The 25,631-nt window shown below is 39.8% G+C and overlaps 3 protein-coding genes across 6 annotated transcripts; 2 read left to right on the forward strand and 1 right to left on the reverse strand.

The window, feature by feature from the left end:
• Positions 1-143: 143 nt before the first annotated feature.
• Positions 144-19,565, reverse strand: traf2b (Tnf receptor-associated factor 2b). 3 transcript variants are annotated; one of them, XM_034095897.2, is made up of 11 exons: positions 19,477-19,565; positions 14,269-14,471; positions 9,629-9,707; positions 9,366-9,464; positions 6,214-6,375; positions 6,048-6,122; positions 5,577-5,651; positions 3,655-3,879; positions 3,264-3,567; positions 2,867-3,015; positions 144-2,385 (listed from the first exon to the last, which is right to left on the reverse strand). In XM_034095897.2, the coding sequence occupies exons 2-11, from the start codon at positions 14,442-14,444 to the stop codon at positions 2,167-2,169; spliced, it is 1,563 nt and encodes a 520-aa protein (XP_033951788.1). In that variant the 5' UTR covers positions 14,445-14,471; positions 19,477-19,565; the 3' UTR covers positions 144-2,166. The 3 variants fall into 3 exon arrangements, with proteins under 3 accessions (XP_033951788.1, XP_033951787.1, XP_033951786.1); XM_034095896.2 differs by lacking the exon at positions 19,477-19,565 and adding an exon at positions 19,366-19,470; XM_034095895.2 differs by lacking the exon at positions 19,477-19,565 and adding an exon at positions 18,914-19,353.
• On the forward strand, positions 6,383-9,357 carry LOC139434897 (uncharacterized). Of its 2 annotated transcripts, none has more exons than XM_071205006.1 (2): positions 6,383-7,358; positions 7,966-9,357. In XM_071205006.1, the coding sequence occupies exon 2, from the start codon at positions 8,039-8,041 to the stop codon at positions 8,783-8,785; it is 747 nt and encodes a 248-aa protein (XP_071061107.1). In that variant the 5' UTR covers positions 6,383-7,358; positions 7,966-8,038; the 3' UTR covers positions 8,786-9,357. The 2 variants fall into 2 exon arrangements, with proteins under 2 accessions (XP_071061107.1, XP_071061106.1); XM_071205005.1 differs by having other exon boundaries at positions 6,383-7,110; positions 7,799-9,357.
• coq4 (coenzyme Q4 homolog (S. cerevisiae)) lies at positions 19,526-24,916 on the forward strand. The gene is made up of 7 exons (XM_034095903.2): positions 19,526-19,689; positions 20,273-20,425; positions 21,946-22,042; positions 22,149-22,251; positions 22,364-22,493; positions 23,178-23,271; positions 24,046-24,916. Exons 1-7 carry the CDS (start codon positions 19,623-19,625, stop codon positions 24,218-24,220), a joined length of 819 nt encoding a protein of 272 aa, XP_033951794.1. The 5' UTR covers positions 19,526-19,622; the 3' UTR covers positions 24,221-24,916.
• The last annotated feature ends 715 nt before the right edge of the window (positions 24,917-25,631 follow it).

Here is a 25,631-nt window from a genome sequence, read left to right on the forward strand (position 1 = left end):
ACTTCTCTAGTAGGGATGATGAGTATTTTCCTTATTTACTAACATCATTGGGCCAATTGTTATTGTACACTCAATTATTGGTCTACAAAATGTCATGAACAAGGAAAAAAAAAAAGGAAAGACCCAATATCATTAAAAAAATCTCAAGGTTATTTCTTTTAATATTTCAAATCCTTAAAGATTTACATTTTCTATCCCAATTATTTTTGGGTTGTTTAATTAAACAATGGACATATTGCATGTTCCATACAATATACAATAAATAAACAGAATGTTCCAACAGCAGAACATGGTACACCGTAAATAAAAGACATATAATTAGACAAAAGCAACAACAAATGTGTCATTTGTGAAATATACTGTAGCACTTTATTATGATTTCCCAACAGTATTTGACAGATTAACTAACTAATCAATTATGTGTTAATGTTTAAGGCAAAATGTACAGTTCCATATATGTATATAAAACAAAAAGTACGCTAGAAAAAAATAAATGAGTGTATAATAACTATGATAAAGACAAATTATTATGATATATAGTTAACTACATTTCTATTTACTAGAAGCAAAAGCAGGAATTTGTGTTTTTTACAATATGAGCTTGCTATAAACTGTTATATATAAACTCCAGCCTTGTCATGGCGGTTAACATAATGCCTTTTGTCAAAATGTTTGATTTGTTTTCATTTCTCCTTATTTGTTATACATTTGAGCTATTAAGCTGTTTATGATAGGACTGACCTAGTTCTGGTAACAGGTTCACTGCAGCATATGATACAGAAATGAGTGGTTTTTCAATATTGTAATAGTTTGATTGGTTGTCCACCTGATAACAAGTAATGTTACCACACATCTGCTTAGGACAAAAAGGCATAACAACATGGAGTTTGATTCACAGGGGATTTCAGGTGGAGTGTATTATTTATCTTTGTTAATTTTGTCAGTTTATATAGCGTTATTAGATTTAATTCCAGCATGTTGCACTGTTCAAATGGCCAGGTGCAGAACAGCACATGCTTCTGGATTCCTACTGGGGGAAGTATAAGATATTATGTGGTCACAATCATTTAAAAATGTTGTGAAAGTAAAAGTAACAACATCTGTTTGGGGGCCGCTTAGTTTTGTCGGAGCAACAGATTGCGCCTACGTTTGAGCCGGGTGTAGAGAACAACATAATGTAGACTGGAGTGTCGAGTATTATAATAATAATAACGTTTTTACTAAGCATATGTGTTATAATTTCGGAGCTTTTACAAAAATGCCAACAGGGTCCCTTTAAGATGACGGATGATACTATATTATAAAATAAAAATGTGAGAGACAGACAGAGAGAAAGACAGACAGACAGACGGAGACAGAGAGTCTGACAGGCAGAGAGAGTCTGACAGGCAGAGAGAGACTGACAGACAGAGAGACTGACAGGGAGAGACTGACAGACAGAGAGACTGACAGGCAGAGACTGACAGGCAGAGAGAGAGAGACAGACAGACAGACAGACATAGAGAGAGAGACAGACAGACAGACACAGACAGACAGACAGAGAGAGACAAACATAGAGAGAGACAGAGAGACTGACAGACACAGAGAGACTGACATACAGACAGAGAGACAGACAGACAGAGAGAGAGACAGAGAGAGACTGAAAGACAGACAGACAGACAGACAGAGAGAGAGAGATGGGCAGACAGACGGACAGAGAGACAGACAGAGAGAGAGAGACAGACAGACGGACAGAGAGAGAGAGACAGACGGACAGAGAGAGACAGACAGAGAGAGAGAGACAGACAGACGGACAGAGAGAGAGAGACAGACGGACAGAGAGAGACAGACAGAGAGAGAGACAGACAGAGAGAGAGACAGACAGACGGACAGAGAGAGAGACAGGTATGACACAGTAGTGCCTGCATCCTTGATGCTTACAAACAAAATGAATTGCTCTACAAAAAATAGATACTTAAACTACCACAGCTGACAACCGTTATTATTTAACTCCGTCTTAAAAAGGGACCACTGGTGTCATTCTTGATATATATAGTTTAGATATCTAAAATGTTATGTCTTAGATACAGTGCATATCTATATAATATTATGTAAATATATATTATATAGTAATAGTTTGTGTCCTGTTGTCTCAGTTTGCTTTGGTGTAGCTTCCACAGAAACACCCTACAAGCCTGTGAGGTCCACGATGGCCTTGATGAAGATGGTATCGTCCCTCAGATAGGGGCTCTTGCCGGCCAGCCTGGCGAGCGGGCAGAAGAGCGGGCAGCCGCTGGCGATGTTCATCTCGCTGATGGGCCGCTGGAAGGAGGTGGAGGTGACGTCGGGCCGGAAGGCGTCGATGATGTGCTCCCTGTTGTTCTGATCCAAGAGCATCAGCGTCACCTGTGGAGAGAGAAAGAGACTGTTTCAGCTAGTCGTCCTGGCAACTGTGGATTAGCATGTCTGTAAAAGTATAACGTTATTTCAGATTTTATCTGTATTTTGAGTGATGTGAGTGAGAGACTGTCTTTGGTACAATTACATTATTACATCATTAAGTGCAATGTACTTGTTCAGCTTTCAGTTTGTTATCGTCCAAAAGCGTTTGTTGTGTTTTCTTGCAAACATTTAACAATATTTTTGTCCACTTCACTTTAAACAACCAAGGACTGCTTATGTGCGTTATGAAAGATTATAATGTATTATAGGTAAAAAGTTGTATTGTTAATATTATAATACTTGACCTTATAGTGATTACAAAATGCTTTATAATGTGTGATAATCGGATGTGTATAATGTGTGATAAGTATAATTATTCAGTGCTGTAAGCAGATTATAAAGTGTGTTATAATATGCGTCACCAGTATTGATAACGTTTTTCTACCTTCTGACTGAAGGGCCATTTGAGGAGAGCGTCGCACTTTCCCCTCATGACGACAAAGAACAGCGAAAGGTGAGTCCCTCGACCAGTCCCGTCGCCATTCAAATACAGCCTCAGACACATTTTGTAGCCGTATTTGCTGGAATAAAATGCTGTGAGGAGGAAAGAGAAGAATGTAACCAGAGCCTATGAACAAAGGTCATGTGTCACACGAGGGAGTAACATGTTCACTCCCTCAACAACAAGGGTGTAGGGAAGTGGAATTTCCCTCGTCTGTACGCCAACCCATCATCACATAAACCACATGATCTAAGCCTACTCAAGTTCAAAAAGAACCTTTCAGCTGAGACCAGAGGCCTTTGAAATGGATGATGGGTGTTGATTAGGTCTTTTATCACACCTGGAGAGAACATGGCGGGTGTTCGACTGGCCACGGCGTCCTGTCTGCGGCGTGAGAAGTCGGAGATTTTCCACACAAAGATCCCGTCGAAGGTGCAGAACTGAAGTTCCCGCACCAGTTGCTCAGTTTCCGACAGTTTCAAGTCCCTCATGTCGATTGTCCGTTCCAGCTGACGCACTTTACTGGAGAGATTTTCTATTTTGTCCTGGTCTAAACGATGTTGATGTGCGAAAGCCTCTAAAGTAACTGCACTGCGCTCTACCTCTCGGTTCAGGACACACACAATGTTTTCCAAAGCTTTTACCTGTCAGAAAAACACAGCAAGAGATATATTTAGACCCTCATTCAAAGTAGGATCTTAAGAAAGAGCATTTCATCCTTTGAGACTCACCTTTTTATCTAGGTCCATAGACTGACTGGAGGCTGCAGCTCCAGAGCCCATACTGACCCCCTCCTCAGGGGCCCTGTACAGGCCCAGACCTGAGTCCTCCTGCCACTCTCCGGGACCGGAAGCATCGCTGGGCGGCACGGCGATGGATAGCACCATGGGCAGCAGCAGACGCAAGTGCTCCATGGTGCTGCTGTGCTCATGGTCGCTCTGCTTCCCGTTCTCTATCTGAGAAACAAAACCCAGCTTGGTTAGGCCTATTATTCTTTTTTTATATTTAAGTATTTCTTTTTATGCATTAGGTAACATTAAGCTGCCTTTGGCTCTTTTCTGCTGTAACAATGTAACTTTCCAATCTGTGGGACTAATAAAGGTATTCTGATTCTGAACTGAAACCTTGAAAACTGTAGGACATAATGGTGTTAAATACAATTGTGCCTGTTTTAATAAGAAAAATATAGACAGTTTTTCGGGATTTACCAATCATAGTTTCTTTTCATGTAAAACATGCTCAAAATGGATCTCCTGGTTTGAAGTCTTAACATTGACAACATCAAATGTTCCAAGACCATTATATAACATTTTATATTTATTTTATTGGGACAGTTTAAGCAGGCCAAACCCATTTAATCACCAGGACTGTGTGTGGAGGAGTTTTCTCAGTTTCAGCCGTTGCAGCATAAATTACAATCTCAACTATACTCAGGTTTAAATTCAAATGTTGCTAACTCCTGATTGGTGCTCACATGTGTGACATCATCTTTATGCGACTGAGCCCACCCACTGCTTACCAGTGAAGCCAGCTCAGGAAATTCTTGAGAAAAACATGTGTTCGTACCGGGTTCATACCACGCTACATCTGAATGCCAGAGGGCCTTTAGCTTAGCTTGGCATAAACACTGGTAGCTTCTGTGTACTGGTAGCTTCTGTGTACCGGTAGCTTCTGTGTACCGGTAGCTTCTGTGTACCGGTAGCTTCTGTGTCTATATTTATGTCTCTTTTAGGGAAGTAGAACTATACTAGTTGCCTTGGCACTGAGCCAGGCCAGTTCTTTGCACCCACTTTCCTTATTTTATGCTAAGCTCATCTCAATTCTCCTGTCGGTAGCATTACATTAACAGTATTGATAGGATTCATCTTCACTTTTACTCTTGGCCTCAAGAGATTTCCTTGAAAGTCGATAAAGTATTTGTATCCATATGAGTGCTGCAGGTCAAGTTTTGTTTGCTCCCTGCTTGAAATGACATTACCAGATGTAGAATATGTGTGTGTGTGTGTGTGTGTGTGTGTGTGTGTGTGTGTGTGTGTGTGTGTGTGTGTGTGTGGCCTAGCATTACCATCCTTGTGGGGACCTAAATCTGTTTACACAGTCACGTGTGGGGACTGGCTTCCCCTTATGGGGACAAAATGGAGGTCCCCATAAGGGGAATCATTAATTTTAGGGTGAAGACTTGGTTAGGGGTAAGGTTAAGGTTAAGGGTTAGGGTAGGGTTAAGGGTTAAGCATGTGTTGGTTATGGTTAAGGTTAGGATAAGTCTCCAGGAAATGCATGCAAGTCAATGTAATGTCCCCTGAAGTGATGTATACATGATGTGTGTGTGTGTGTGTGTGTGTGTGTGTGTGTGTGTGTGTGTGTGTGTGTGTGTGTGTGTGTGTGTGTGTGTGTGTGTGTGTGTGTGTGTACACACGACAAGGGCTAAGTCAATTTTCTAGCAGATTTTTCTGGAAAGTGGCCTGGTAGATTTCCTCAATGTTTTGTCCTGTCATTCTGTTCATTGCTTTGAGCATGTGATGCAAGATACAATATCATTCAAACTGACAGTAAAGTGTCATCTTATTTTATTAGTATGGGCCTGAGTCAATAGAGAACAAAGAAAGTAACAACACAATAGAAACATTGTATTTGAATAGATTTCCGTACGTACCACATGTTTACAGCCCACATCACTGAAGGGACAGGCACTCTTTGACTTGGCACAGGATTTGCTGTGGTCGCTGAACTGAAGGTCGAATCAAATAATAAAAAAGGTCAGCAGGCAAACTTCAAACATTGTATCAACACGAAACAGAAAAGTGAAAGTTTGTTAGAGAGAAAGAAACTTAGGCACTCATTCTCCATTTGAATAAATACTTTTTTCAGATGATTAGTCTTGGGAATTCACATGCATCTCGTAACCAGATACATTATATTGCAGGTATAATAAAGCAATGAAGGCTCTTTGTAGCATGAATCTAGTCAGTGAATTGAATATGCAGTACAAAGAGTACACCAGTTGCAATAAAGATTTATTTTAAGATTATAGCAGCTAAGGGCCTTTGTTCAGAGAGGAAATTGCCAAGCATTTCCATGCCAACTAATCACCCTTACAGTAAATAATTAAAGGAAGAGCTCAAACCTTTTCTCTTGGGATCTTCTTCTTGCCACAGTCTTTGCATTGTAAGGGAAACTTTGGACAGATCTCATCATGGGCCTACAAGACACAAAGGAGCATGATAATATTATTTTGTGTCCCGTTTATACATAATCCACAAGCAACCGCTTTACACTCGATCATCTCTCACCTTGATCTCTTTAAAGTTGAAGGATGTTTTGCAGTATTTGCAGTTTAGCGTTCTTTCTTCACATTCTCTCTCATTGTGTTTGTCCTTCTCCGAAAGAAGGATCGTGTTTTGGCAGGCCTCGCACTTTACCTGCTCAAGTTCACAACGACCTTCATGCTGAGCCTAACAATGGAGGGCAGATATATAGTTAGATAATTGTTACTTCCTATATGTGTCTGGTATTCACCGTCTTTTTAATGATACCAAAGATCGACAGGTGTGTTTTATAATTCAACAGGAGACTTGGCATGCAAAGGGTGTAATTCAACAGAAAGATGATTGAACCTTTTCAGTAAAACTTCGTTGACAGTTATGTTATCATTGTTAAGATTACATCTCTGTACAAATGCCAGCCACACCCGTTCATGGGAGCATACAAAATGTTCTGACAGTTGAAATGTGGAAAAACAAAACAACTTTTATGTGATTGATCTCCGCAGCATAAATAACCCAAGTGACTCATTTAGGTGAAATATTCTGAGATGTACAATGTATTTGTTTGTAATATATGAATTATGAATGTTAAACACAAATGATTTAAAGAAGTAAGACTTGAAAAAGAGAACTTTTCGAACATCTGACCGTAAATAGGAAGTCAATGGCAGATGAGGAATAAGGTACAACAAAGAGAAGCTCAGAAATAAAAAAGTGAAGTGCGAGAAACTGGAAAAAGGATGTTTTGATTTAGCTCTTTAAAGTGTTGTATAATGAAAAATATCTTTTTGAAAAATGCCGGGAAAGGAACGGGGTGGAGCTCGAATGTGAGGTGGAGCCTGTGGATGTGAGCATTTCCTCTTTCATAACAAAGCAACAACACGCAGGAGCCACAGAGCTGGAACCACAGAGCTGGAACCACAGGTAGGCTAACCTGTTTTCGCTTTACTTTTCAGACACGCTACACCGGCAATTCTCAAAATGAATAACCAAACCCAATATGAATCATCTTTAGCGGCTTCTGAGTCAAATCCCTTTCGATACTGCGCCACTCTAACACCATGTTTAGTCTTTTTTTCCAGCTAGTTCGGTGTGTGGCTAACTAAAGACATCGCAACACTTTCCACAAGACAGTGACTAAGACAGCCGCACACAAATGTTCCCACAAACACGTGAGTGTCTTACACCGCCTAGTAATCGTTTCTTAAAAGCTGTAATCAAATATTGACCATGTTGTCGTTGAAAACTAGCACGTGTTTTTCGTTACAGCGTCAGCAGGTTAAACGGTTAGAACCACATTTGAAAATCATGCAAATATAATCTCCAGCATCTGCTTGGTGTTTGAATGCTTCCTGCCATGACACTATCTTTATGTTTCCTGTGTTGTGCTAGATAGGGTAACTGGGTAGCTGTGTTTTTACAGAAAAAACAACAGGAAGTCAACTCTAAAATCCCCCTCCCCCAAACACTCATAGGTATTTATAGTAAAAACTGAACAAAGATCACACACAGCTTTAATGATTATGGAACGGGGCTTTTCCGTGTTTATAGATAACACTGTCTGAATGACGTGTCTCTCTGTCTGAAGCTGTGCCTGTTTTATGTCTCACAGTGTATACATTTAGGATTTCCCTTTTGGTGTAGCCTAAAGCTAGTTTCAATATCAGGTCATGGTGGGAGCAAGGGGGAGCATATCTACATGCTCCCCCTTGGCTCTATCATCAGCCGACATGGAGTATCATTCCATTGTTACGCTGATGACACCCAACTGTACCTCAGGATCAACCCTACCTCCTCTGCAGCCCTGCCTTCACCCACACTCACTGCCTGCCTGGAGGAGATACAGGCGTGGATGAAGCAAAACTTCCTGAAACTCAACAGCTCCAAGACCGAAGCCATTATAGTTGGCACCCCACACCAGGTTCGGTCATCCACCATCACCACCATCACCTTCTCCGGCCAGGACATTACCCTCTCCTCAATAGTCACCAACCTGGGTGTGAAAATGGACGCCCATCTGACCTTTGAGGCCCACATTAAACAGCTGTGCAAGAACTCCTTTTACCACCTCAGGAACATCGCCAAACTCCGCCCCACACTCACTCTGTCTGATGCCGAAAAGCTGGTCCACGCCTTTGTCTCCTCCAGGCTGGATTACTGCAATGCACTCCTCATCGGGATCCCTAACAAAAGCATCCAGAAGCTCCAGTACATCCAGAACAGCGCTGCTAGGATCCTGATGAGGGTGCGCAAATATGATCACATCACCCCCATCCTTAAAGCACTACACTGGCTACCCGTGGAACTGAGGATCGAATTCAAGGTCTCCGTCCTCACCCACCAGTGTGTCCATGGAACTGCCCCTCCCTACCTCAAGGAACTCCTCACCCCCCTTACCTCCTTGCGGACCACCCGTTCCAGCAACTCCAATTTCCTCAAACCCCCCAGGACTAAGCTCCGTACTATGGGAGACCGGGCCTTCTGCTCGGCTGCTCCCAGCCTGTGGAACGCTCTCCCCGACCAAATGAGAGCACCACAGACCGTGGAGGCTTTTAAAAAAGGCCTCAAAACCCATCTCTTCAAAAGAGCCTTTGCCTAGACATTTTTATCACCCTTTTATTTTTATTTATTTTTATTTTTATAATTTTTTTATTGCTTTTTAATTAATTCTACCGTGTTGTGTAATGTTTATTTATACTGTTCATGCTCACTACTTGTAGCACTTCGGGATTTGCATTCAAATATGAAGTGCTTTATAAATGGAACTCATTATTATTATTATTCATGGTCAAGCCAACCTTGAATAAGTATACAAGCTATTCTCGAGTGTCCTTTATTCATTCTGGTACTTTCCTACTGGGTGCTTGTTGTTATCCAAACTGGTAACATGGGGACTTTCCAGGCTGCATATCAAGTTTCACTTCCTGTTTCTCTGCTCTAGCAGAAGTGCTGCCAAGCATGCAACACACCCAAGTGTACAACATGAGACCCCGATTCAGAATGTAGAATATTTGAGAGAGAAAACCCAGTGTGAGTAAAAAGTGTTTCTAAATAATAACAAATACTGACAGGACAGGTTTGGATGGAGTAAACTGACAGTTTTTCATGGTTAAAAATACTCAAGTAGAAAGCAGTGAATACATCCACAATGACAAAAGAAAAAAGTATTTATACTTTACCTCATACTCTTTTATGGAGCCTGTCCAAACACAGCCTTCGTTCAGACACCTGGCAGGCAGGCTTGCTATTTCTCGTCCTGCTGCATTGTCTGGAAATGCCTGGGCGAGCAAAGAACATTATTATTATTATAGAATATTATGGCCTCATTGTGTAAGGCTGTTGTGAAGGAAACATTCTTTTAAATCAGGGTGGGAGTGAGGCAAGGCAAGCTGTCTCATGAAATAAAAATGTTGGCTGACCAAAGGAGTACTTCATTACTTACCTCATTACTATTTAGAATCGAAAAAGGTTCCTCGTATATCTCCTCTTCGCGGCAGGCTTCACAAGGCTTTGGGCCAGAACTGAAAAAACAGGTTTGTGACTTTATTGTAAAACACACTACATTGACATTGATAATGTACACTGAACAAATATATAAATGCAACACTTTTGTTTTTGGTCCCATTTTTCATGAGATGAACTCAAAGATCTAAAACATTTTCTATATACACAAAATAACCATTTCTCTCAAATATTATTCACAAATCTGAAAAAATCTGTGATAGTGAGCACTTCTCCTTTGCCGAGATAATCCATCCCACCTCACAGGTGTGGCATATCAAGATGCTGATTAGACAGCATGACTATTGCACAGGTGTGCCTTAGGCTGGCCACAATAAAAGGCCACTCTGAAACGTCTGGGGGGGTCCGAAAACCAGTCAGTATCTGGTGTGACCACCATTTGCCTCACGCAGTGCAACACATCTCCTTCGCATAGAGTTGATCAGGTTGTTGATTGTGGCCTGTGGAATGTTGGTCCACTCCTCTTCAATGGCTGTGCGCAGTTACTGGATATTGGCAGGAACTGGAACACGCTGTCGTATACGCCGATCCAGAGCATCCCAAACATGCTCAATGGGTGACATGTCCGGTGAGTATGCTGGCCATGTAAGAACTGGGATGTTTTCAGCCTCCAGGAATTGTGTACAGATCCTTGCAACATGGGGCGGTGCATTATCATGCTGCAACATGAGGTGATGGTCGTGGATGAATGGCACAACAATGGGCCTCAGGATCTCGTCACGGTATCTCTGTGCATTCACAATGCCATCAATGAAATGCACCTGTGTTCGTCGTCCATAACATACGCCTGCCCATACCATAACCCCACTACCACCATGGGCCACTCGATTCACAACATTGACATCAGAAAACCGCTCACCCACACGACGCCACACACGCTGTCTGCCATCTGCCCTGGGGCCTCATTTATAACGGCGTGCGTAGGATTCACGTGGGAAGGTTGCTTACGTAGTAGAAATCCAAAAAATAGCTACAGAAATTTTCCAACATTTTCCGATTCACCAAACATTGCGTACCGGCGAGGAAAGTGCGTACAGCACTTCCTACACTGGTTTCCCTTTATAAATCACAATCGACTCGAAATGCGGTCCAGCTTTTGCGGGCTTCACGTAACGCCCATATTTGCCTATAAATAGTCAAAGAAACGCCGATTCATTCATTCATTTTGACTGACTTTATGAAGAAGATGGCAGGAAATGACGACAGAACAGCTAAAAAATACATCTCACACCGTGTCAGATTTTGGTTATTTTGGGGAGGTGGAGATAAATCACATTGTTTGGTGGATGCAGTTTGAACCAGAGTAGCAGCATGGAGGTCGGATCGTCACCAAAATAAATAAATAAGTGGTCCGAAAAAGGTTCATGACAAAAAAAATACACATAGCCTTCCTCAGGCAGTGTGTTTATACCGGGGACAGGAGACACCCCCTTGATGAGAGACTTCAGAAATGATCGGGGAATCCCTCCGGAGTGGAGTCATGACGACTGGATCTGAATTCGTATTTGGTGGTTTGTGTCCCAGCTGTCGATCAGCTGTGCGCAGCGTCTCCACTGCAGCAACTCTATATCCACCAGTTAGAGGAAATACAACTAATGTGTTGTGTTATATTAGCTGTACAATTTACCACATATGGTGTTCTTAGTTTCCATACCTCCTGTGTTTTATGAGCGACTTATCAAGTCTTAGCAAACGGCATAAAACACGATTAAACATGGTAGTATATAAAACCATGCTCGTACAACCTGTAGAAATGCAAAACCGCATCATTTGAGAAAACATTTCATAACATTAACACAACATATTCGAGGTGGTTTTAAATAACATATCCGTATTTATTTATTTCTCCAAGTTATGTTTTTGTGTGCACTGAGGTGTTTGTTTAATAATTTTAAGATTGGCTTTAATCAATGTTTGAAAATGAATTCTTCATATATGATAAATGAGAGGTAACATTTTGTTTATGGTATTATTTCCACATATTTCTCTCCATTCTTCCTTCTGCCAACGGTGTCGCAGTTTCTCGTCTCTCCCGTTTTTGTGCTTAGTGCGTACGCATGGGTTAGAGTTTGCGTGGAGGACCGCACGTTTTCCCGTCAAGTTAGTATTTTATAAATCGCAAACATTGCGTAGAAACTGGCGTACGCCATTTTTTGAGCGTATATCCCTTTATAAATGAGGCCCCTGAACAGTGAAAACCGGGATTCATCCATGAAGAGAACACCTCTCCAACGTGCCAGACGCCATCGAATGTGAGCATTTGCCCACTCAAGTTGGTTACGACCAGTGGCATTTCTATATGTACAAAAGTGGTGGGGCACAACAAACTTAGATGTCTATATATAAGCTTCTGCAGTGAGGTTCATGGCTAGTGACGCACTGGCACTGACTCAGGTTTACAAATATTATATTTTGACCTAAATCAAAATATAATATTTTCAAAAGCTTTTTTGTCTGATGCTTCAATTAATTTTAAACAGACAGTTCAACAGAAGGTTACCCAACAAATTTAATTTTATCATTTAAATATTGAATTGTTCTCTCTTAGTAAGATCCCATTTTCAATCAAATTGCGGTCTTACCTTGACTTGAAGATTAAGTCAATTTGCCTATCCTTCTGGACAAAAATCGCTATTACTTTTTTGTAAAAGTCCTCCTTATGTTCTTGTAGTTTCAAAAGTCTATCATAAATCTAATCTAATCAATAGATTTATGATTCGAAAATTATAAAAGTAGGGTAGACATGTGGATATTATCCAGCTGAACAAAACGTTCATTTATCTAACAGGTTTGTTTCCCACAGACCTTATTTGGAGCTATTTTCTAAAATCCTATGGAGAAATATCATTGCTTTTTTGTCGAGGGAAGCCATGCGCAGCTTACTTCCGGGTTTTAGGACGCCTCACTGCAGCTCTCTCGTCTCCTCTTTCACACACCACACTTTTCGCGGCACACGTACTTACAGCCAATCAGCTCTGAATGATGTGAGATGACGTATGGTGGGGATGGCAGCACTTTGCCCCTATGGTCATTATTTGTTTGCCACACACATTAAATAGGAAAATATTCTGAGCATGCGCAGTGTAGTTTTTACAGTCACCATTGACTAACGGCCCGTCCACACAGCGGCGTGCGTTGACGGCGGGCGTGTCTGACACTCGACCAACAACCAATCACATGAATCTCCCGCCCCTGACACACAAGCAGCGGTTTGATTGGCTAGAGCTTGTACTGGCATATGATTCGATTGGCTGACGCCTCACCGAGGCGTCAAAAGTTGAACATTGCTCAACTTTTGCAGCGAGCCACGCCAGCTACGCTCCACGTCGCTTGACGTCACCCCATTCAAAGTGAATGGGGAAGCGTCAACGCACGCCGCTGTGTGGACGGGCCGTTAGACAGTAAGAGGGAGGGGCAGGATCGGGTTTTGTCCCACATGGCTCTAAACAGCTCAATAGGCACACTGTAGACACTAATTAGAAGAACACCGACTGAAACCGCAATGTACAGACGAATCAGATGATTAAACATGATCTTGAAATATATTTAATATATTTTTTTTGCATTTTTTTGTAATCATTATTTTTAATACTTTCTGCTGACACTAGGTGGGGCTGTGCCCCACCTGCCCCTAATGACCAGTCGCCACTGGTTACGACGACGAACCGGAGTCAGGTCGAGACCCCGATGAGGACGATGAGCATGCAGATGAGCTTCCCTGAGACGGTTTCTGACATCTTGATATGCCACACCTGTGAGGTGGGATGGATTATCTCGGCAAAGGAGAAGTGCTCACTATCACAGATTTTTTCAGATTTGTGAACAATATTTGAGAGAAATGGTTATTTTGTATATATAGAAAATGTTTTAGATCTTTGAGTTCATCTCATGAAAAATGGGAGCAAAAACAAAAGTGTTGCATTTATATTTTTGTTCAGTGTATATTTAACAGGAAGAACACACACAAACAAGTACATGTGAAATGATCATTATAACATGATGTTTTCCCATATAGTATGCAGAAGTGGTTTTCAAATAGGTCATGTGAAATCACCTCAATTTCATGTGTGGTTATAAAAGGTAAGGTACATGTTGTTTCACACGTACTGAAATGTACAAAGGCAAATGTGAACATAAAAAACTCTTAGGGGTTGTTTTGAAAGTACGTACGCTATTGAGGTTTCGTTTAATGTATGGTTCTATGTATAGTTGCTAAATGATGTAATAACCTTATGTTTAATGATACTGCCAAAGTATGATTAAACATCATGTGAAACAACTGTCTATCCGTAAATAATTCCCAATGCATGACTCAGTGATATAAGAAACAGAAAAGGAAACAATGGACACCTTTAGAATGAGTCAGCAGGGTCAGATCCTTGTGATTCACTCAGTAAAAGAGTCCAGTCATGTGAGTCATGAGTCTGAGTAAAGTAATTGATCTTGGTTGCAACAAAAAACCCAGAGGGCGAGCAGAGATAAGAAGACAGGATGTGCTGAAGCATGTCCGGTAAGAGGGTAAGCATTAGGGTGAGGAGGGTCTGTGGACCTCCAGTGTACCTGGTGAGCTGCTTGAAGCAGTGTACACAGAAGCGATGTCCGCACTGGGCCTGGACAGGCTTCCTCAGGACCTGGTGACACTGCTGACATTTGTACTTATTCTCCATGGGCACTGACAGCACACTTTGAGGAATCCCTGGTAAAGAGCTGGGGCAGTCCATCGAGATGTAGGCCATTCTTCTCCATCAATCTGGTGCAATATCCTGTGAATGAATACCACACACATGAATACCACGTACATGCAAACCAAGACTTTTAGAAGTAAAGAACATTTCACAACACTTGTGCAATGTTGATGTGTTTACTCTGACATTATATCTCAAGGGTGAAACCTAATTCCTTAGAGAATCAGCAACTGTTTGTCTAATTCAGAGTTACACCTATTGGAAGTGTCAGAACATGTCAGCTGTACTGAATGTGCAATATGTCAACCGTGCATGCCCAAAGCAAATATGTGTACAGTGAAAGGATAATAAGGCTGATATATTATTGTGAAACTGCGTCACATTCAGCTGAAAAACACCCTGCAAACAAACATGTTGTATATGTCACAGCCAGATTATGTTGGCATACTAGTATTGAATGGTTCTCTTAAAAGAAATGTAAAAACCATTAGCTTTGCATGAGATTCAAATAGATGTAAAACCGTTGAGGCTACAATGGAATCTTTGAGCAAATAAATTTTAATGAGACATCATGAAAGGAAAACATTGTTAGCCATAATGTATTGGCTAATTCAACATTAGCATGTCTTTGCTGTAAACCTAAATTGTACATCGTGGTAGAATGGCTTGTCCTTCCGCTTTCCTTATCAACAAAGTCTATATGATATATGAGGTGCGTGCAAAGTTTGAGTTATCTGCTGAGATATCCACTGATACAAAGATATCTTTCCAAATGTTCTTATAAAAAAGGAACGAGGTCATCTGCTGGTTGCAGCACCATCATGAGGTCGATCTTTCATGCTGGATCTTTTCTTCTTGCATAACAAAAGTCTATCAAAAGTTGTGTCAAGCTATGACACAAGCTATGCCACATTAACTAAGCAAAAAGTGTTAGGGTTTCTACGGCACACTGTATACTAGTCACTACAAAAAACGAATAATTCGCACTTCTTTCTGTGCTGCCACCTAGTGGTTACTATAGGCTCTGCCCATAATATAGACAACAACACAACGGGATGGATCAGTCTGCAGTATTATAATAATACTCTTATTGTATGGTATCCTTAATAATAATAATAATAATAATAATAATAATAATGTAAGATTGTAAATGGAAAGCCCCTATTTTTAGGATTTGAATATCTCTTCCTTTGGTGCCCCTTGTGGAAGTGTCCCTAATGACACTTTAGTCAATGTAAACAAGTGGATCGAAGAAATGAGTTTGAGGAGTCTGCGTGTTTTCCTAACAATTAAATAATATGTTGCCTTAGTATTGCTTAGTGCGAGGGGGAACTGGTGTCATTAGTTTATTATGGTTATAATATTAACTGCCCTGTATTGTTGTAAGTGACTTTCTTCACAAGTGGAGCAAAAGTCGACTCTGTTCTCTTATGCACTATGACCACACTACTCCCCATAGCGAAATCAAACATGGCAACTGGACTTTCCACCTCTTATCCAAACAGCTTACAGCTTACCCGCTTACGAGGCTTAAAGTAATCGTGGCTGGTTATGCACCATCTTCCATTACTTTATGTTCTTTTAACGACCAAAAACGAAACCCCACTGATTGTGGCTAAGATATATGTTATCATCAGCTTCTAACTCAAAAGCTATGGTAGTGTTTATGAGATTAACTCAAGCTACACTGCCAGGGCTTAAACCTGTATTTCTTCAATGATGGTAAGTAAAATGCAACATCATGGTCAGAGTACAAAGCCTATTATCTGAATAGTTGACAGCTGGCTGCATGAAGTGCAGAAATAAGGTTGTGGTTGTACTTCTTTTGCATAAGAAACCTTTACAAAAATATTCTCAGAAATGTCTGCTCTTTCAAGGTCTTATCTGTTAGTTACATGTTTAGAAATTAAATAAATCCCTTATGGTTGAGAAATGAGTGGGGTGTATTTTCCCAATAGACCAGCAGATGTCATATATGACATTTTCCCCCACGCCTATGGAGAGCTCTCCATGAGAATATATGCATACAGCTGTTTGCCAGTCATAGTGCCAAATGGGCTTAATATTACAGAAAGCTGCAGAAAATGGTGTGCTACTGTATGCATGTACTGCATGTCAACATTTTGTTAATGTAAGTGTCTTGGGAAACTGGGCTTCGAATATGAGCCACGACAGAATAATTGAACCTTTGAAATGCTTGTGTGCAGCCAGAATGTTATTATGTAGGCCTCGTTTATCTGGTTTGAACTCTAGACAATACAAACCAAGCCAAATAGCTTTGAGCAGGGTTGGATCCACCTTTTAAACTGAAGCTGAAGACAACACTTAACTAAACTCATAAATTATAATTCTGTGCCAATTAAAATGCCACTGATGTTTACACAAAAAACACACAGCAAGTAGTTCCATTGGTTATTCCAATATATTTTCAACCTTCATTATTTGAAGGGAAAGTACACCAAGCACAAAATGACAGGCACACTTTATGAAAAATGATGAGCCTCTGTAAATAGAAAGTCACACAGGCTTCACTGTTGAGGCTGACACAGGCTTACACAAATGTGCTGATGTGGCATACAAGTTAGGATGACATCTGCATAGAGAACTGGGCTCAATAGTGGTTCTGGGATCAATATAGGGCTGCACGATATATCGTGTTGTGACGATAATCGCGATATTCACATCGCAGGAAGTGCGATTTAAAAAAAATTCTTTCAATTTTTTTTTTATTTAGGACGTGCGTTATTAAGTAGCCAAATTAACTCAATCATGTTACAATTCTTTTCCTGCTTGCTACAAAAGGAAAACTCATGTCAGGGTTACTTGAGTGAGTGACATGCAGGCTCTGCATGCACAGCAAAACCACCAATCACAATCAAATCTCCAAAGCAAACACTGAATAAAGTAGTTTCATGTGTTTCTCCAGGGCAGTTTGGCGCTGCTAACCGAGCTAGCTCAGCTTGTTGCTCTGATAACTTAAGATCAATCAATAAATGTTTATTTATATAGCATTGATCCAGACGTCCGTGACTAAAATCCTTCATCCGGTTAAATATAGTTAAAAAAATACCAATTGTATAGCATTAAAGTTCAAGAAAGGATGGTTTGCGGACAAAAAAAACTGCCTTTTCTTCAATTCCTGTATTTTTTCACATCGCAATATATATCGCAGGGGAAGAAAATATCGCAATGTCAGTTTTTTCCAATATCGTGCAGCCCTAGTTCAATACTTAAACAAGATAAATTACACTTAGCAATTACTGGTTACTGTCGCCCACAAACTAATTTCAAGTACAACGAAATCTACAAAACAGGCCCACAACCCTCAAATCTAACATTCATAATAAACATGTCATGATCACAAGACTAAAAGTTAGAGTCTTGCTTATCATGGGACTTAGATGGTTCCAAGGGATCATATGACCAGTAATGCATTAGTAGCCATTAGCAATAATAGCCTTAAGAATATAATGAGTTACATAATATTTCAAGTTACATGCATACTCCCATCAATACTTTTCTATTTCATTTCAACACAACACACACACTTTTTTCTTGTTTCAATTTCTTAGATATACACAAATGCAGGATGGGTACAATGTTACAACCCTGTTCATCTTCCATATAATGTCCTACAGAAATGATTAGTAATTATTCAGTGTCACCTTCCACCCAAGATAACTTTATACTAACTTCAAGTAGAACTCTGTCACACAATTCTTAGAAAAAGCTCAATGCTGCTTATCATTGGAAAGCCACGCTACTTTTCCCTGATATCTCTCTGACACATACATCACCATTGCAGGCTGGCTCATAATTACTCACAGATTGGACAAATTCCAATGTTTAAACTTGTCCAACTGTAGAAGAAAGGGCAAATGAGCCAAGCCTTAGTTGGACACTAATAATCACCCTCTCTTGTTTAGCTATGTATCCATAGAAACCTTGAGAGAGCAGCTATTATAAACCCAATTAAAACTATCATTAATCAGGCATGTAAAGGCCATATGGTGACTTCCTTTGCCATGAACTCAACCATGCTGAGAAGTGTAATCCAACGACCAGTACAGTCTGTTGTGTTTCACTGAACATGCCACAAAGAAGAACTCAAGTACTCAAGTACTATGAGAGCAACCCTACACTTAAAAGACTGAGCTCTGATTAAAAAAAAGAAGTATTTTCAAACTGGCTTTCGTTACAATTGCATAACAGTTGAAGAATGGTGAAGAATGGTGAAAGAATGAACACAAGTAGCTGCATTCTCAATCAAAGCATATCCTTGAATGTAAAATACAACCAAAGCTACATTTTAGTCTACATATGAATAACTTTAGTAGCACAAACAACTCTCACGTCCTGTTTTTTTAAAATCTAGTAGCAGCCATTTGAAGCCAGAGAAAACCCATTTGCTCTCCCTGCCCTCGCCATGTTTTTGCTCAGTGTCTCTTTAAAACCACTGCCAAGGGACAGCAAACCTCTCTGAGATATTGCACTCAAACACAAAACAGAATATAACTCACCCAGCTTGCTAAGTTTCCCTGATATCCGACAAAACGCACTAACACCCAACCTTAGTACTTATAGTCACTCCCTCCACGTCACACACAGAGTATTTAAACCACGGAATGTCAGGGCTGTTCAGTCATACCTCCCTCACACACACTCATACATTGTCTTGTGGGAAGTTACACAGTGCTTTTATGCTACCGAATAACATCTGCAAGTATCATATGTAATGGTTTTTGCGTGTGTTATTGGCTGAAAAACAAGCAATGGGGTAGCTAAACAATTAGCTTTCTCGCACTTTAACTTAACGATACTTTTCGGTTGGTGGAGTTAGCTCACTTTCGCAACTCTAGGCGGCTAATTTGCTAAGATACGCGGTGTTTGACTAACCTATTACTTTGGTAACAGTTAGTAAAATGCTAAGCTATTGCCCTGGTAAGCAGAAACACAAGCTCAGCAAACTAACCTTGGCGTCTGGACAATATCTCTGCAGAAAACACAATTTCGTCCGCTATTGCCTGAGAAGGACAGGTCAACCTTTAGCTATGTTTACGTTTCTATTCCTAAGTGCGCTTACTTTGATATAAAAGGCAGCTGTGTGGAACGAAATTGTGGACTGTTCAGTGTTAATAGTAAACGGTCCGACTCCGCCCCCTCATCCGGGCTGCACCGGAGACGAAAGCGATTGCAATAGTAGATGACGCATGCGCATTAGCGTCAACAATGTGGCCGTCCTTCAGTAGAAGTGTTCAGCGGTTGATTCAGCCACAATACGTTTTGCTCTCAAAAGGTATGCATTTCTATAGCAAACGTTACATTTTATTTTATAAAAAATATTAACATAACATGGCTTTTAAGGAAATCTAGCTATCGAGATTAAATGTAACTGTTTTCAGATAGAATTTGATGCATGTCGAAGCCTTGTTTGCAGAGAGTTAACAGTTTCACTATTAAGCCAACAGCTATGTTTATCATCATATAAATGTAACTAGCTAATACAATTCACGTTGTATCTTAATGCTATAATATGTATTACATAGTAAGATGATTGGGTTTGTCCACAGGTGGTGAAGATAATTGTAGTTATCTTTAAATACATGTCAGTGATTTATGAATGACATTTCTCAAGTCAATGACTTTTATGAATGAAGACAAGCAGCTTTTGATCGATGATCGTATTCACTCTTTTTATATATCTAATTGCACATTCAGATTTGTAATACATACACTCTTTCTCTCCAACATAAGCACATGCTGTCCCAGGACTTGTGTTGTACACTACATCTTGCAATAGTATATTTCTGATTTTACTGGCTCCTGTAGATGTCTTGGTCCAGTTGTCAAACAGTCCTTTAATGTTGTTTTGTCAACAGTGTGTGTCCACCAGGTGCACAGCAGTAGAACTAGGTTTACAGACGGCTGCTATGATGGGCTGTATCCTGGACATATCCACACCACTCCCATCCAGAAAGCCCTGTTGGCTGTGGGGTCAGGAGTGGCTGCACTACAAAACCCCTACAGACATGGTGAGACTCACACATAATATCATGGGGCTCAGGCCACATTATTTGTTATTGTCTGTGCATGTCTATTATACACTTTACATCTCCTTTTAAAGGGCAAGGTTGCAAGACGGATACAAATATAGGCTTACTTTAATGTCTGGGTTTAATCTGGCTGGTGACATGCTGCATGCCACCCCCCTTGCATTCTCTAACCTGTATTTCAACTATCAAATTAAGGCAATCTCAAAAAAGACCCCAAAATAGCCTTCCCTTTTATGGCTGAATACAGTTGTACAGCCCACTGCCGGACGAACAACTGTATAGTCAAATATGGAGATAACTCTGCCGGTGATGCAATATAAAATCCCCTAATGTTCCTTACGCCTGTATATTTTACTGCCTAGCGGGAATGAACAAGTATTTCACTCTAAATCTATAGCTTTTTCAAATAACACAAATAACATAAACAAAAAGTAATATAAGTCCTTTCCATACATTACTGTTTTCCTGAGCCTTCAGAAATATTATCTGAAAAAGATCCCACAATGAAAACTAAAGCCCTGCAAAAGAATTCAGTTTTTCAACCTTGTGATAAGAATATCTGGTCAAACTAGTTTTTGAAGGTAAATTCAACTAAATTGTTAGTACAGTGCCTAATGAATTCTAACATTTATAATTTAAACAAAGACTTCAATGCATCATTTTACAGTAAAAGAAAACCAAGAGTCAGGGGCAGTACCGTGGGTTTCTTTTCTCATGAACTGTTCAAGTACAGCTAGTCATTTTCAATCTTTTATTCTCTGAAGATCACTGGTACATGCTTCTAAAATGTCTTGAAAACAGAAATGAAATTATACACCAAGAGAGGCCACATAATTTAGTGCAGTTACCCAGAAACTTTCTTGGAGGAAGAGAGCACTAACAACTGTCGTGTTTTTTCACTTTTAGTATCGGGTGATATCCATAAATGCTAGATCCTACAGATTTAGTATTTTTTTTAAAACTTGTGCCCCTTCCTTCCTGGCAAACACCCAGGTCATTCTAACTTCCACAAACGATGACATCGGCATTTGTCATTTTGAGCCAGACATTTTTTCCAGACTTTAAAAATCTCCTTCAAAGCCACATAAGACATTTAACAGCTGTTTTCATAGGCTGAGTAATACTCTCTGTGGTGAGTTATTTGAGCCTTATGGGTAACTTCTCTGGAATGCCCCTTAAATCTATTAATTTGATGCTAGTCACAAGTTAAAAAAATGGTAAGCCTAAATGTACCACATATTTTTTGACAATCTATTATTGGACTTGTAATAACATTTTCATAAAATCTCTATATTGTACATTTCATAGCATAATTATTCTTATTTTGGTTCTTTATTGTCCCACTGGGGGAAACTCGAGTACAGATAACAAATTACAAACAGCACACATATAACAGTACAACATTAAAGACTATCAAAATATGATAACAGTACAGTGAAACAATTTCCTTTTTGTTCAAATTTCGCATTGGGGATAATTTCATAAAACTCTCCCTGCAGACATGGTTGCAGTGCTGGGGGAGACAACAGGACACTTAGCGTTGATAAATCTCAGGGAAAAGATGAGAAACGACCCTGAAGGCTACACTATCCTAACGTGAGTCACTGTAACACTATTCAGTAGCTTTTTAATATAGGTGCTCTTAAGCAGTATTTTCTATACATTGAATGAAATGTATATTAAGTTTTACTTGTTAATGCAGAGAAAGGCCCAGAATCCGTCTGTCTACGCTTAATCTGAGCGAGATGTCCTCTCTCCCCGACGGATCTTTTGGGAGGGAATACTGTCGTTTCCTGGAGGACAATGTGAGTGTTTGTGTTAAGACTGATTACAACAAGATTAACATTTCCTCAGAATTCCCTGATTTTAAGTTTCTGTTTTGTCTTCACTCGTGGATTCCCTTTCCTGTTGTGTCAGCATGTGACTCCAGACTCAAGGGCAGACGTGAAGTATGTGGACAATGAGGAGCTAGCTTACGTTATGCAGAGATACAGAGAGGTCCATGATTTACTGCACACCTTACTGGGCATGCCCACCAATATGTTGGGTGAGTAAAATATTAGTCATTACATTTCCAACACATCCTGCACAAATGTGGCCTCTACAATCAAATCAATAAATACAGTTACAGGAAGATGTTTTTACTTGGCAAACAATGCTAGTGGTAGGGTGCACCTGGAGCCACACATGTGGTGTCTGACAGAACAATGAATTTCTCACTACAACTTCATGTGTTATTTCCTTCTTTTACTTCCCAACTGTCTATAAGAATAGCCTGCTCTACAAAGCCCTTTCCTACAAAAAGCTGATGTAAGCTTTTTTTTCTTGCTCACCACGCACTATTAGATTAGCCTGGAGAATATATAAAGAGAATGAACAAACATTGTTAAGCTATCAAGCTTCACAAATGTTGGATTGGTTTGCAATTTTGACCTAAATCTAGCTTTCTCTTCCCCCTTTAATCTGGAATGAAAAGGTCACTCAGATAGCACTAATGTCCGCTTAAGACACTATAATCAGTGAAAAAATAAAGCATACCCCTACCATTGTTACCCCTGATATGAGTCCGCTCCAACATTTTATGTGTTCTTCTTTGGCCAAATCTAAATCCTTCTACTAAGTATTATGTACATTGACCCAGGTGTTTTTCTTTAAATTGCTGAAAAACCAAAAGCATAAGGTTATAATCTTGATAACTTTGTATTTTTCTCTCTGTTCTTTCTGCTTTCAGGTGAAGTGGCAGTGAAATGGTTTGAAGCTGCTCAGACTGGCCTTCCCATGTGTACGCTTGGAGCTGTGCTGGGGCCACTGCGGTTGAATCCAAGGTACAATACCAGATTTTAAACTGCAACGTAGTACTGTACCAAGGAGAGTAAGAGCAGTCAGCTCCGTAGGAATAAGAGTGAAGGTACAGTTAGTTACAGTTTGAGTGAAAATATTTGATTCAATATAGTATTCAAGCTCAACTGTTCAACTCAGCAAAAATCCAAGCTGATGGAGGCAGAATCTGTGCTTTGATTTGCTCTGAATAGTTTTGGCCTGCAAAGAAAAACAATTTCATCAGGGATTAATTTCTTGATTTGTTTCTTGATTTACCAATTGTTTTATAATCATTTCAATTGTGATATAACCAGATGACATATTTAGTCTGTCATAATATATGCTGAAAGCTGAACATTTTTGCATTTTTGTTGAAAAGTTAACGAATATCAACACAGTTGGCAATACATTTTCTTACCAAATATGGATTTGTGATTTCATTTATTCAATTTAATTGGCCTCTTAGGCTACATAGGACTCAGCCTTTAATCTGTAAATAACACATAGATGTTAAAAAGCATTACCACTACTTTGACAAATATATATTGCCCACCAAGCAACTACTTTTTGGCATTTGTCCTGCTCAGACAATAAGAGGAAACAAACCAACCATTATTACCGTTGTGATGAAACAATGCCTGTTAACTGTAAATCAGTAATCCTTCCTCATTCAGTAACTGAAGTACCTTGTGCTTTCTGGTGGAACTGGTATAGGTAACACATTATCTCTACATTCTGGCACCATGCTAAACTCCTCCTCTCAATTCCCCTTCTCCAAGCCGTCTACAGCAGCTGTTCACATCCTTGGGCCCCTGGGCTCTTCACAATGGCCGTCGGGCCCGCTGCGTCCTCAGTATCTTCTACGAGAGACGATGGGAGCAGAACATCGAAGATCTCCGACAAGAGCTCAACATAGAGCCACCTCCTGTCATACTCAGTGCTACCAAGAAGTGAAACACATGAGTAAAGACACACAAAAAAACCAAGAAGCAAAATTAAGGAATCGCCCTAGCTAAAGACTTTTTAAGCTGGGAAAAACTGAAACATTTGAAAGGGAGTACACTAGAGATGGACGTTAGTAACTAAGGATGTGAAGAAATTGCACAGTTACTAAACTTTGGGTTTCCCAATTATGTGAATCACCTTGAGTGCCGTAAATTATTCTGATGAAACACTTGAGTTTTTAAGCCTTCCTTATGCTGCTGAAAAGATCCGGTTCAAAATGACAGGTGACACTGTTGTTGAGAATGTTAGAGGAAGTATGTATTGGTTTAAAGAAGAAGAATTAATAACTGTATTATGTCATTATCAAATACTTACCAATAAACTGGTGTCATCTATAATCGGGTTTGAAAAGTAGGGATGCACCGATCCCATACTGAGTTTTGGATATGATATTAGACAGGGAACAATGTAAAATCCCATATTATACATTAGCCTAAACAATCAACAACTGTCATTGACGTGTAGGCTACATTGAGTGTTGAGTTATATCAAGTATTTTACACTAGAATTGTTTTTCCCCTGTTATTCTAAATACCCAGATTTTACTTTTGCACAAAGCTGCACTTTCAACAATTCATGAGTGTTTTAAATGGCTTCTTTAGCAAAGTGCATTGATACCAATTATATATTAAAAATTGTATTGAGCTATCTCTTATATTCATTTTGGTCCATCAGCATAATTGTTATGCCAATTGTTAAATGGTTATTTCGTGACACATTTTGTAGTTTATTATAATCGTGACTATATTCAGTGTCATAGTTTTCACTTTGCAGTTGCACACTAATTGATGGGAAAGGAGCAGATGCTTCTGTTATCTTATCGCCATCACAAAATAAATATGATGCATCCCCTATTTACGGTCATGATGAGGAACAGGAAGTACGTATTTCTTGGCAGTTGTATGACATAAGCAAACAATCCCCTTTAAACTTTAGTTCCAAGCATTCTCAGTAAGAAACATTTCATCATAGGGTTAGTTTTATGAGTGTCAAACGTGAAGAGATTCATTAAATACTCTCCCAGCATACATTTAGTTCAGGGTCACTATGCAAATGTTGATTTGGACACAATGCACAAGATAAACATGTGCACAACTGCATGTAAACATGTAACAACTATGATGATGTGTTTCACTCACAATGTGTATCATGTTTTAGGTTACACACTCAATGATAAATCACATGGGACACGTTCAACAATACACACTAGTTTGAAATCTGATGGACTCTAATGGAAAGATGTTTTTCTCAACAGTGCTTCTGTTATAATAGCCTGACTAGAAGGAATTGGCTGATACAATGTTACACCACATAGTACTGTAATCACAATAAATATATGTGATCGCTACATCCTGGAACA

This window comes from Pseudochaenichthys georgianus, chromosome 12 (assembly GCF_902827115.2).
Source record: "Pseudochaenichthys georgianus chromosome 12, fPseGeo1.2, whole genome shotgun sequence".
NCBI lineage: Eukaryota > Metazoa > Chordata > Actinopteri > Perciformes > Channichthyidae > Pseudochaenichthys > Pseudochaenichthys georgianus.